Genomic DNA, 12457 nt, shown 5'->3' on the forward strand with positions numbered 1-12457 from the left:
ACAAGAAACCACAGAGCCCACAGTAAAATCACTTCAAAACACCTTTTCGTGAGATGAACCACAGTCTGGCATTTTTTTCCTCCAAATCTGTGTTTTGAAACTTGTTAAGATTTCCTTTATCTCCTTTATGTATGTGTCAGGTAAATTTTGGAGGATAACTATGACTAAAGATGTTTTTTCCTGCATGGTGGTAAATAAGCCTTAAGCTGGTGTGTGGAATAAAATCCTGGGGAACCTTCTTTCCATTTCTCATGTGGAGGACTTGGCTACAGGGAGAGCAGATGGATTTTATTTCACTGGTCAGCTCCAGCAACTGATAGAAATGGGCTGGTATGCTTTTCTGGGAAGACATTTGTAAGGAGCCATTATTACAAGTTGCTGCAGGTAGGAGAACAGACACATGGGCCAATGTTTGTCTATGGGTTATACAATCATTGAGGGGGTTTTGGAGGCCTTTGCGTAAACTCCTAACTCATTGCAAGATATTTATCTGTCTAAAATATAAGTTCAGACAATTAAATTTTAACACCGTAGTAAATTTCTGTCATGCACAATTAAAAAAATATCTGTCTCTTTAATGAAGATCAAGCAAGATCTTCTGAATCTTGCTTGCACCTCTTTCTGAATCTAAGGAAGTTTTAACCATTTCTCTGAGAAGACTTATGGGCACTGGTAGTTCAAAACCTTCTTTAATTAGGAGTCAGTTTATAGTTACGTACTCTTTTTTTAGGAAACCACAACAACATATGCGTACATTAGATAAACACAATTTTGTGTATAACTTCAAGAATGTTTATGGATTTGCTAGAAAGCCTGTCCAAGGACCATCAGGTAATCAACTCATGATTGACCCCAGTGGTCCTTGGTGTATGTAATAATTCCTTCCCTTCATGTAGACAAGCGTGTTCATGTCCATTAGATTCTATGTTCCCTGTAATCCAGTGAGGTTAGGGCTGAGATTTTGTTCCAGTTGAGAAAGAAGAGATTCGGGCATTATAACCAACTTGCCTTGTAATTTTGTGTTTCTGAGACCATATTCATTCTGTGTGCTGGTCAGCAAAGAGCTGACTAGAATTCATTTGTGTCACAGAATTTTTTTGGCATTTTCCATGCTTTTTGATCCTGTGTAACTGCAATTACAATGTGGGCCAAGGTTTAGAAAAACCTAGTACCTGTGGACTTCCCAGTAGGCTGAGTGATAGAAGCCTAACGCCAGCTGGATTTAAGTCAGTGGTGGTGTGGGAGGAAGCTACTTCCCGAGGTCCCAGTTGGCCTCATTTGGCTAAACATAAATGTATATCTGAAGAACATTCAAGATCTATTCTCAGTGGCTTTTCAGTCTTTTTTGTTCCAAAACAAATACCTCTACTTATTTATTTTATTTAGAAATATTTTCTAACTTGCAGAGAAGTTGTAATAATAAAAATGTTACATAAAGTTTCAATATGCCCTTTATTTCATTCATATTCTCATCCCTATAATCAGAATTGCTTCACCTGTTTTACTACAGAAAACAAATGTTGGAAATGAAAAGAATTCAGGATATTTTGCACATCTTGGTACCCCATCTGACATGGAGGGTGTGTGGGCAAACACTCTCTGAACATTCCTTGAATTCTTACCCCCTTCCTTCAGTGTTGTTCTTTTATTCATCTGAAATACAGTTGGGTTTGTTTCTTTCATATTGCTAGTCCCATCCTGTTGACTAATTTTTTGAATATGTTGGGCATTAATGGGCTTCCAAATGTCAAAACTAAACAAAAAAAGGTATTACTCAGAGAAGTGTCCCTCCCTCCCATGTCCATTCCACCCATTTCTTCCTACCCTTGTCGGTTTCTAACTTCACTGATTTGGTTATTCTTTCTTTTTGTAGAGATGAACAAACGTATGTATATATTTACCTTCTGTCTTACACAAAAGGTGGCATACTATATTTACTCTTTTGCAATTTGCTTTTTCACCTCACAGTATCTCCTGTAAATCACTCCTTAGGAGTTACAGAGCATGACTGTGTTCTTTTCTCAGCGGCATGGTCCTCCCTGTGTGTGTGTGTGTGTGTGTGTGTGTGTGTGTGTGTGTGTGTGTGTGTATGCATACCATCGTTTGTTCATCTAATTTCCTATGGCTGGACATTCAGATAATTTCCAATATCTCACAATTATGAATAATGCTGTGGTTAAAACCTTGTGTATATGTATTTTCATTTTTTTGGAGGTATTTCTTCAGGGTAAATTCCTGGAAGTGGAATTATTGAGTTGATGGATCCATGTACATATAGTTTTGATAGATAGTACAAAATTTCCTTTCATGGATGTTATAATTTCCCCTGTTCCAAGCAATGTATGAGAGAGAGTGCCTGCTTCCCGTAGCCCCGGCTCAGAGTACATTGTCAAGCTTTTGAATCTTTTTCAGTCTGAGGGTGAGAAATGGCATTTCAGTGCAGTTTTAATTTTCATGTCTGTTATCTTGACTAAGTTGAAAGATCTTTACTTTTTAAAGCTAGAGTATAGCGAGGTGTAGCAACATAGCTTAAAATTCAAAGGTGCTGCTGAAGAACACGTTTTTTTATATTTGACTATTCATGTCCTTTGAACAGATGAAGAACCTCAGTCACTAGAGAAGGCCTGTCTTTTCTCCAACTGTGGAACAGGAACTTATTGGTACTAAAAATAAAAAGCCTTGGACAATTGTACCTTCACATTTTTCTCTTTCTCTCATGTTACATCTAGGTTGGCCAGGTTCATGGTGGATTGATGGGAATTATTCAGAGAGCTATGGTCAAGGCTTGTCCACATGTCTGGTTTGAACGCTCAGAAATGAAGGATCGACACCTGGTTACTAGGAGGTAAGCAGTAACATCACTCAGAATCCTTTGGGGGAACATAAAATCCTATTCTCTTGGCTTTCCTGCTGAAGAGGGCAGAGCAGTAATAAGGATTAAACAAAAATATATGGAGCTCATTTTATGGTTGTTTTTTTCTGGTGAATCACCTGTGTTAGCTTGATTAAAAAATTTTTTAATCCTGTAATCATAGTGGGATGTATGATGAGATTAGAAGCCCTGTAAATGTATATTGCTGTGATTTAGGTATAGTCCAGACACTGAATTTTAGTTAAAAATTACTACTTTGAAGGTTAAATAATTGATAACTTTGCTTAATAAACAGTCAGCTGTCTGCTGTTTGCTGCATGGCTGACTGGTTGCTGAATGACTGTCAACACTTAAAGCCATCCAGAGATAGGCAGAGCTAGTGCTGTTTGTGGGAACAGGAGAAGGAGCCTCTGGGGCTCCGCGGGAGGTGAGCCACTGTAAACCTCTGCTGGGGAGCAGCTTTTGGCCTGAGGCCTTTAACCAGTCTGGGTTGTTTCCAGAAACAAGAAGGTGGGCCATATTCTTAAGAGTTAAATGAAAAGTACTGGTTGAAATCGTAAAAGGTTAGAAAAGGTATTCCCCATTTTGAGATTACTTAGCAGTGGGGCACTGGTGACTGTGACTGCCCTGTCTCAGCCTTACCAGTTTCTGGTGAGCAGTTGAGAATATAGAGCAGGTCTATATTCTTTTATATTGACTAATCCTCCTAATTAAGGAGTTTTCTTTTACTTACTGGCCATAAGGCAGACAGGTCTGGCAATCGACATTCCCATTTTTCAGAAGAGAAAATACAAGTACAGGGGCAAGGGTGCAAAGCTTTGACACAGCTCATGTCTGCCTAGGATTCTTTACTGCATAGCAGAAAGCACTGCAAATCACTCCTTTGAAATGAAACTGCAATAGTGTGGATAGCCTTATACTTTTTAAGGGACCAACTTCAGTGCATTTCCTTTACTTTTATTTTATTTCTTTTCTCCTTATTGCTTTACAAGCAGTACAGAGAGTAAGGAATATCAAAGAGGATTGCTGCCTCTCTATTTTAAAGGTAGAATTTTGATCCTTTTATTTTTTTCTGCAGACTCAGAGAACATATTGCTGATAAGAAAAAATTACCCATATTAATCTTTCCTGAAGGTAAGATGGGTAAGACGGGGCACTGCCTATCAAGCTGTAGTTGATAACAACAAGCACCAAAAGTGTGTGAGGAATCAGACTGTTCTAGAGTTGACATTCTTAGCCCAGATCTCTGCAGCCCTGTACGCATGGGATTGCCTTATTGGGGCTAGTAACTTCTTGTTTTCTTTTTAAATTTGTTGAAAGTCATAGTAACTTTTTGATCTTTATATATATATATATATATATATATAAAGTTATATATATATTACTTTTGGATATCCATATATATGGATATATATATATATATATATATATATATATATATATATATATTTTAAATTAGGTTTCATATGAGCAATATTGTGGTTTCAAGATTCATCCATATTATCAAGTTCCCTGCCCGACCCCATTGTAGTCACTATCTATCAGTATAGTAAGATGCTATAGAGTTATTACTTGTCTTCTCTGTGCTATACTGTCATCCCTGTGACCTGTCTATATTGTGTGTGCTAACTATAGTGCCCTTTAATCCCCTTATCCCTCCCTTCCCACCCATCCTTCCCACCCCCTTCCCTTTGGTAACCACTAGTCCCTTCTTGGGTTCTGTGAGTCTGCTGCTGTTTTGTTCCTTCAGTTTTGCTTTGTTGTTATACTCCACAAATGAGGGAAATCATTTGGTATTTGTCTTTCTCCACCTGGCTTATTTCACTAGCATAATACCCTCTAGCTCCATCCATGTTGTTGCAAATGGTAGGATTTGTTTTCTTTTTATGGCTAAATAATATTCCATCATGTATATGGTACCTTCTTGATCTTAAAAGTCATTTCTGGTAATGAACTTCGACAGGTATTACCTATAACTTTTTTAAAGTCCTTATTTTAAATGTATTGAATTTGTTACTTATTGTGAAGAAGTTGTGTGTCTCTAGAGCATTTGGTCATAAGATTAAGGTTTGTTCTTAAATCTGCTTAGAACTGTTGAATTATTACTTAAGCAGGGATGACTTGTGAAATGAAGTAAAAAAGCCTATAATTTTGATATGATTTGAATATTTGAAATCATTTTATATCAAAATAATTACCTTTTAAAATTTGTTTAAAAAATGGCAGCCTTTAAAAACACTCACCTCCCCTCAATCCTGTTCTCACTCCACTGCAGGAACTTGTATCAACAACACTTCAGTCATGATGTTTAAAAAAGGAAGCTTTGAAATTGGAGGAACTATACATCCAGTTGCAATTAAGGTAAAACATGTCCCTTCTCCCCCCACAACAAACGGCAGTAAACTTGGTATTTATTTTCATAGAATTCAGGCTAAAATTTGCAAGAATAAAGAGCACTTGTGGACCCCTTACTCAGATTCTCTGGTTGTTTACAGTTTGCTCTGTTTGCTTGATTATTCTCTCTCTCCCTATGGGTATGTGATCAAATATGAAGGGGAAGAGTGTGGGGTGGGGACAGACTGTGGGCCAGGCATCGTGTTAAGTACTGAGGACACAGTAATAAGTGCTGAGGACACTGTCCCTACTTTCAGCCACTTCCAGTTAAGTGGGGAGACAAATGTTTAAGAGTCACGTGAATAAACCTCCTGTTGCAGTGCTCCAGGGCTGGTTTGCATTTTTGATGATTTCTATCAAGCAACATAGCTTCTCTTCTTGGTAACAGAGCCATTGGGCCTGCCACCTTGTGAACACTGATGTGTATAAGAGAAGCCACCAACTCGTTTGTGACTGGGCTGGGTTTTTTCTTTTGTTTTTTCTCAGTATAACCCTCAGTTTGGTGATGCATTTTGGAACAGTAGCAAATACAACATGGTGAGCTACCTGCTTCGAATAATGACCAGCTGGGCCATCGTCTGTGATGTGTGGTACATGCCTCCCATGACCAGAGAGGTATTCCATAGATAGCAGCTAGACTTTGGTGCTTTATCTAATCAGATAAAGGCAAGAAAACCTTTACCTGGGTGTTTCCCTCTCTTACATCAGTTAGAGCTGACTTTCATTCTGCTTTCCTCAGCAAATGAGTCATTTTTAAAAAATGTATTTAGCTTTCTTCAAAGCAGGCCATTTTTACATTCAGAGGTTCTTTTCCATAATAGTTTTCACAATTGCTGTTGCCTTGTTGAGCCTACAGATATGATGGAATATTGTATCTGGATAAGACTAATGAAAAGCTTAATAAATATTTACACATGAACAAGTTCAGCTATTGTGGAAAGCAATATGGAGGTTCCTCAAAAAACTAAAAATAGAAATACCATTTGACCCAGGAATTCCACTCCTAGGAATTTACCCAAAGAAAACACATTCTCAGATTAAAAAAGACATATGCACCCCTATGTTTATTGCCACACTGTTTACAATAGCCAAGATATGGAAGCAACCTAAGTAACCATTAGTAGATGAATGGATAAAGAAGATGTGGTACATATACACAATGAAATACTATTCAGCTATAAGAAAGAAACAAATCCTACTATTTGCAACAACATGGATGGAGCTATAGGGTATTATGTTCACTGAAATAAGTCAGGCAGAGAAAGACAAATACCAAATGATTTCCCTCATTTGTGGATTATAACAACGAAGCAAAACTGAAGGAACAAAACAGCAGCAGACTCACAGCCTCCAAGAAGGGACTAGCGGTTACCAAAGGGGAGTGGGGGAAAGGAGGGTGGAAAGGGAGGGATAAGGGGATTAAGGGGTATTACGATTAGTACACATGGTGTGGGGGGGATCATGGGGAAGACAGTGTAGCAGAGAAGACAAGTAGTGATTCTGTGGCATCTTACTACACTGATGGACAGTGACTGCAATGGGGTATCGGGGTTACTCGATAATATGGGTGAATATAGTAACCACATTGTTTTTCATGTGAAACCTTCATAAGAGTGTATATCAATGATACCTTAGAAAAAAAAATATGTACACTTGATAAAATCAAACAATACAGAACTGCCTTTTCTTGAAAGAACAAATGATATCTACTATAGTTGAGAATGGAATGTATTTGAGCTAAAATGTGAATCTTATATTTTAAAACAAATCTAAATTATAATGGGACATTTTAAGGTTATTATTTGAAAACTCTATCCCTAGGATGTACTAGTAATTTTTTTTCCCCTAGGAAGGAGAAGATGCAGTCCAATTTGCTAATAGGGTTAAGTCTGCTATTGCTATACAAGGAGGATTGACTGAGCTTCCTTGGTAAGAGAATTTTCAAAAGTACTATCACATTTTTTTAAATAAAAAAACTTTTAATAATGTCATTTATTATGGTGGTTAGCTGGAGGTTTAGCTGAAAGTGGCAGTGGTTTATGCAGAATAACAATGGCTTAAATATAGTAGTTTTTCCTCTCACCGAAATGTGGGCAGTCCTGTGTGGTATGTCAGCTCAAGCTGTATTGCTCAACCATCCTCAATGAGCATAGTCAGTTTCTGGTGAAAGTTTTCGCTCCCCTTTGGCTTGCAAATGTCTGCCTTCTTTCCATGTATTATGTAATTTCTGCTTTGTGCATGAGGAGAAAGGTGAGGGGGAGAGGGAGGGGCGGAGTGAGTGAGCCAGTATGCTGATGTTTCTTCTATAAGGGCAGTAATCCCATCCTAAGGGCCCTAGCCTGATGACCTCATCTGAACCTACCTACCTCCCAAAGGCCCCATCTCTAAATATCATCGTACTGGGGTTAGGGCTTTAATATATGAATTTCAGAGGGAAACAAACATTTTGTCTGTCTTGGTGAGGGTTAGCTATACCTAATTTTAGTGCAAGCTGGCACCCAAGAGTCCATACTTTGTCCTATAAATTTATTAAAAGTCCCTCTATCCTTTTGATAGAGTAGTTTTTCTCTCTCACTGAAACATGGGCAGTCCTGTGTGGTATATCAGCTCAAGCTGTATTGTTCAGTCATCCTCAATGTGCTTCTGCTTTAGGGTGGAGGATGGCTGCTCCAGGTCTAACCCAAACATGGCTAGCCAGAAGGAGTTAAAACAAGGACACACCCCTTTCTTTAAGAGCATAGGCTGGAAAGGCCCTAGCCTGATGACCTCATCTGAACCTACCTACCTCCCAAAGCCCCCATCTCTAAATATCATCATACTGGGGTTAGGGCTTCAATATATGAATTTCAGAGGGAAACAAACATTTTGTCTGTCTCGGTGAGCGTGTTTCAAAAACACTTTATATGAAGAGTTCATTGGAGGCAATTGTAGCAATGTTATAGAAGGAGGATTTGGCTGAGTCAGACTGTCAGTCAGGCAACCAAGAACTTAGGAACCTGCAGAGGGCCCAGGACTCTAGAGATTAAGCTTCTGGAAGAAGGGTAACCTAGATTGTTATACTCCTTTATGGGAGGGTGGGGAATCTCTAAACTATTTCATCCGTTCACATACCTTGATACAACTAAGTTCACCTAAGAAAGCCATTTCTGGCATCCATTATGCTAATGAGCAAGGCACTAACTTCTACAGATATGAGTTTTCTACGTTGAAAACTCATTTCAAAAGTTGTTATGTGAATAGCAAAGCTTGGGAAGTTGATGGGAGATAAAGGTAGCTGAAACCTTAGAGGGGTGGCTCTGGAGGGAGGCCCTCTGATTAAATGCCCACTTGATCACCGCTGGAGTATGAGTCCCTAAGACAAATGTCTTCCCCTAAGGCCAAGACTAGTTCCAGATAGGTTAAGGCTTATATTTATATTACACTCTCTAAACTGGAATATGTTAAACTAAATTGCAGACCTCGTAACATCATGAAATGACAGGTTTACAAACATTGTAGTTTATAGTATCTTAGTTTACAAATGACCTTGTAATCCATGTTCATATATGTAACTGGCTTTATCTTCCTCATTCATTGTTTTCTGTTCTTTACCCCTTCCTCTTACCTGGCGTTCCAGCCCAGCTCCTGCCCTGAAGCCATTATGAAAAGCTCAGAGCTTTGGATCAGTGGCTTCAGACCAAGGAAGGGAAGAAAGCCCAGAGCAGTCAGCCACAGCATAGACTCCTAATCAGATAGGCTTAAATGAAATCCGTCAGAAATGATCTTCAGAGTTTTTCAATTTCCTTTTTTAAGGCCATATTCAGTTTATAATAAATGATTGCTTTTAATCACCTAGGCTCATTAAAAAGAAAATTAACTCACTGCCTTTCCAGATGTATTTGTCATTCACTCATTGGGTTATGAATTAACATGTCTGGATTGTTTTTTTCTTGATTAAATGAGAACTTAATTCTGTCATCTTAAACTGGCTTTTATATGTGGTTGCTACTCTCTTAATTAAGATCTGCTTCCATTACAAAGGGGAGTTGGGTAAAACTTTGAATTCCCTAGGGGAGACATGTCACAATTGGGGTACTTACAGCAGCCTGAGGCCTCCTGGGTGCTTGGGAAGGAGAACTGAGTGATGATATAGCATCAGGATGCTCGAGGGCAAGAGTCACCTTCCAATTTTTGCCAGGTTTGGCCTGGACCTCACAATAGGAAGAAGGGCCTTTCTTCTCTCCCTCCCTTCCTTAATTCTTACTATACAGAATTCATGTAAATGCTAGGAATGGTTAGAGGCAGTTCATTTGGTTAAAAGAGGCATTTGGGGACAATTCTGGGGAACTAACAACAGTTTCTAACCTTGTTTCATGAAAATTTCCTACACGTGACATCCTGGAAGATTTGTGGGCCGCAGTCTATTTTTAACTAGAGGACTTGCTAGTGGGGTGTGTCTTGGATTTGACTCTAGAGGCCAGAGCACTGCAGTGGGCTCAGGCAGGCATCTGTTTGTAGGTCAAGTTCTGCCTTCAGGGCATTGAGTTCACCAGCTAACCTGTGATCTATTCATCATTATCAGAGGGCACTCGGTAAACGTTTGTGCTTAACTGGGTTAAAGTTAAACAGGCACAGTATGAAGTAAGCAAATTCTCAATCCACTTTCCTAGGAGTTAAAATAAAAAACCTTAGATTGGGAGAGAGAGAGAGAGCGGCCCCTGATAGTCCAGACTCCACCCAGGTCTTCCAGTTTGTTGTTTCTTTGTGTTGTCCAAAGAAGGAAAGATGTGCAGAGTCCATGTGACCCAGGCAGGTCTGTGTTTTCACCACGCTGGAGAGAGTTCAAAGACTCATCATGTCTGCATTAAGGAATGCTGCTTACATAGGCACAGACTACTGGTTGAGGGGAGGTTATGATTTCATTGTTTGTTTTATTCTGGGTCCTGTTCAGAATACAGAAGATGATAAATGCTTGAGATACATAGTGCTCTGAATGAAAATACAACTGGTTAGACATAGGATTAGATTTGAATAATGATTAAGCCATTTATCTTTAAGGAATGTACCCACATATATACAGTACTCTCACCATTTCTTGTGTGTATATTTTAAATTTTCCACATGGTTTTCTAGTAAGACATAGGTTGATTAGATGAAAAGACCAGTACTTTGCTTTCCTTAGGGAAAAAGATAGGTGAACAATCTTAGCTTTAATATAGAGCCCAAATATTGAATACAGCAGCCCTAACTTCTGAAAAGAAACTGAGTAGAGATAGTATTCTTTATTTCAACCAAGCCTCAGAGAGACTGTTCCTTCCCCAAAGTAACACACAGCTGGTAAGTGGTGGAGCAGAGACTGAACTCTGGGTCTTCTGCTTCCAAATCCCGTGTACTTTGCCTCAGAGCTGCTCAGCCACTTAAACATGGCTGGGAGCATCTTTTAACTTTTCTCTTTCTGTTCCCAGGGATGGAGGGCTGAAGAGAGCAAAGGTGAAGGATGCCTATAAGGAAGAGCAGCAGAAGAATTACAGCAAGATGATTGCGGGCAATGGAGCTCTCTGAATCGGACTGAATGACTGAACTCCACCCTGGAGATGAAACTTGACTCCCCAGAATTAGCCCTGAGAAATGGACTGTGTGTGTGTTTTTTGGAGGGTGGGCACTGTTTTGCATTATTGTTTTTGTTTTTTTATTGTTAATCTTTCCTACAGAATGATTGTCTCTACCTCTTTATGCCAGAGGCAGAACCCACCAGTGCCGTTTTTGGCTTCCGCTGTTGTTAGAGCATTAGCCTCATGAATGTCAAGGTGGTGTACTGAATCTAAGCAGATTCTGCCTTTTGTAAAATGATCATGTCATGGTTGATTGAATGAAATATTTGTTCAGGGAAAAGTGCTTCTAAAACACTTTGGGTATTTGGAACTCGTTGATAGGGTAGTTCCCAAAAAATACCCTAATCTCTATTTTTATAATTAGCTTTCTCAATTGCTTTCCTTACCCTTCCTTCAGTCGCTTAAGCAGTTGGGATTCCTCATCAGGTCAGGGTTACCATCAGGGTCATATTCTACTTCAAGGTTGGAAAGAAAAGTGGAGGTTGGTATTTAGGAGAAAGGACAAGTTTGTGGCCACCTGATTGAAAGTTGAAAGCAAATGTAAATATTTTTTACTGGAGTGTTCAGAGAGAAATACTGTTTGCAAACTTTACCAAAGAAAAGTGAGTCCAGGTGACTGCATGTGTGATGGATATGCAGGCGCGGTGGGAATCAACACATTTTAGCCACCAACCAGTGATAAAGTTTTCAGTTTTCCTTGTTTATGTGCTGCAGATCTATACCTGCTGTCTCTCCCATCTACTGATTTGCTTGATTTTGTAACAAAATACATTTTCAAATAGGAGGATCCTTTGATAGTGACAACAAGTCACACTGAGTAGTGTCTTCAGCAGCTGGACGCATGTGTGAAGTGTGCTGCACCTCACCCTCCACCCCTTTGCGGTTTATGTCAGAATGTTCCCAGTTTCTTAAGCTGAAAAAGTAAGTGGTAAAATTACCTTTTGGAAACTGAGCCTTAAATTTTTTAAAGGGGAAAATAAGTGTTTCCCGACTCACACAGCGTAAGCAATGTTTGGTAGCAATATAATGCCGTGTTAAACTCCAAGAGTGTTCTCTCTCTTCTAGTAACCGTGTACAAAATGTGAAACTGTCTTAGTGAATATAAATAAATTCTATATTTCTAAATGTATGTTGCATTATTTCTCCTCACCTCTACCCTTAACTTAACTTAAGGAAGTTAAGTTCTTAGTATGAACAAGGATTGTTTATTTTTCACAGCATTGACAAAAGTACATTTTATTAGACTGGAATATCTGGGAAATGAGAACATGAACCACTGTTTTTGGTTTGTTTTTTCTTTCTCTTTTAGCTTTGTTATCTGGACTCTGGCCCTGTGGACTCTGCCCTGAGCAAAGTCACAGACTCCAGTTATCTTGTTGGGGAGCTCAGGCACCAATGACCTTTTAATGGGCTATAGGCATGTGTGCCACAGCACTGTGGGTGTCTATTCTTCTCACTGAGCTGGGTGGGTTTGACCCAAAGGAAAATTTGCAGACAGGTTACCCTCCTGGTCAGCTACTCTTTTGTTCTCACCTCCATTGTTTTTCCATTTTTTGTCCCAAAGGCTGTACTGGGAGTGATCTTGACTAGAAATCACTAT

General features: G+C 39.2%; 1 protein-coding gene across 4 annotated transcripts in view; it reads left to right on the forward strand.

The window, feature by feature from the left end:
* The window catches only part of GPAT3 (glycerol-3-phosphate acyltransferase 3), a 58904-nt gene extending 46922 nt beyond the window's left edge, over positions 1 to 11982 (forward strand). For all 4 annotated transcript variants that reach the window (XM_036906355.2, XM_036906354.2, XM_036906353.2 and 1 more), the window contains 6 exons: positions 2730 to 2845; positions 3951 to 4006; positions 5148 to 5233; positions 5753 to 5881; positions 7116 to 7195; positions 10711 to 11982. In XM_036906355.2, coding sequence (XP_036762250.1) covers positions 2730 to 2845; positions 3951 to 4006; positions 5148 to 5233; positions 5753 to 5881; positions 7116 to 7195; positions 10711 to 10807 — 564 coding nt within the window. In that variant the 3' untranslated portion in view covers positions 10808 to 11982. The remainder of the gene's footprint in view (positions 1 to 2729; positions 2846 to 3950; positions 4007 to 5147; positions 5234 to 5752; positions 5882 to 7115; positions 7196 to 10710) is intronic.
* The last annotated feature ends 475 nt before the right edge of the window (positions 11983 to 12457 follow it).

Source organism: Manis pentadactyla, chromosome 5 (assembly GCF_030020395.1).
Source record: "Manis pentadactyla isolate mManPen7 chromosome 5, mManPen7.hap1, whole genome shotgun sequence".
Taxonomy (NCBI): domain Eukaryota; kingdom Metazoa; phylum Chordata; class Mammalia; order Pholidota; family Manidae; genus Manis; species Manis pentadactyla.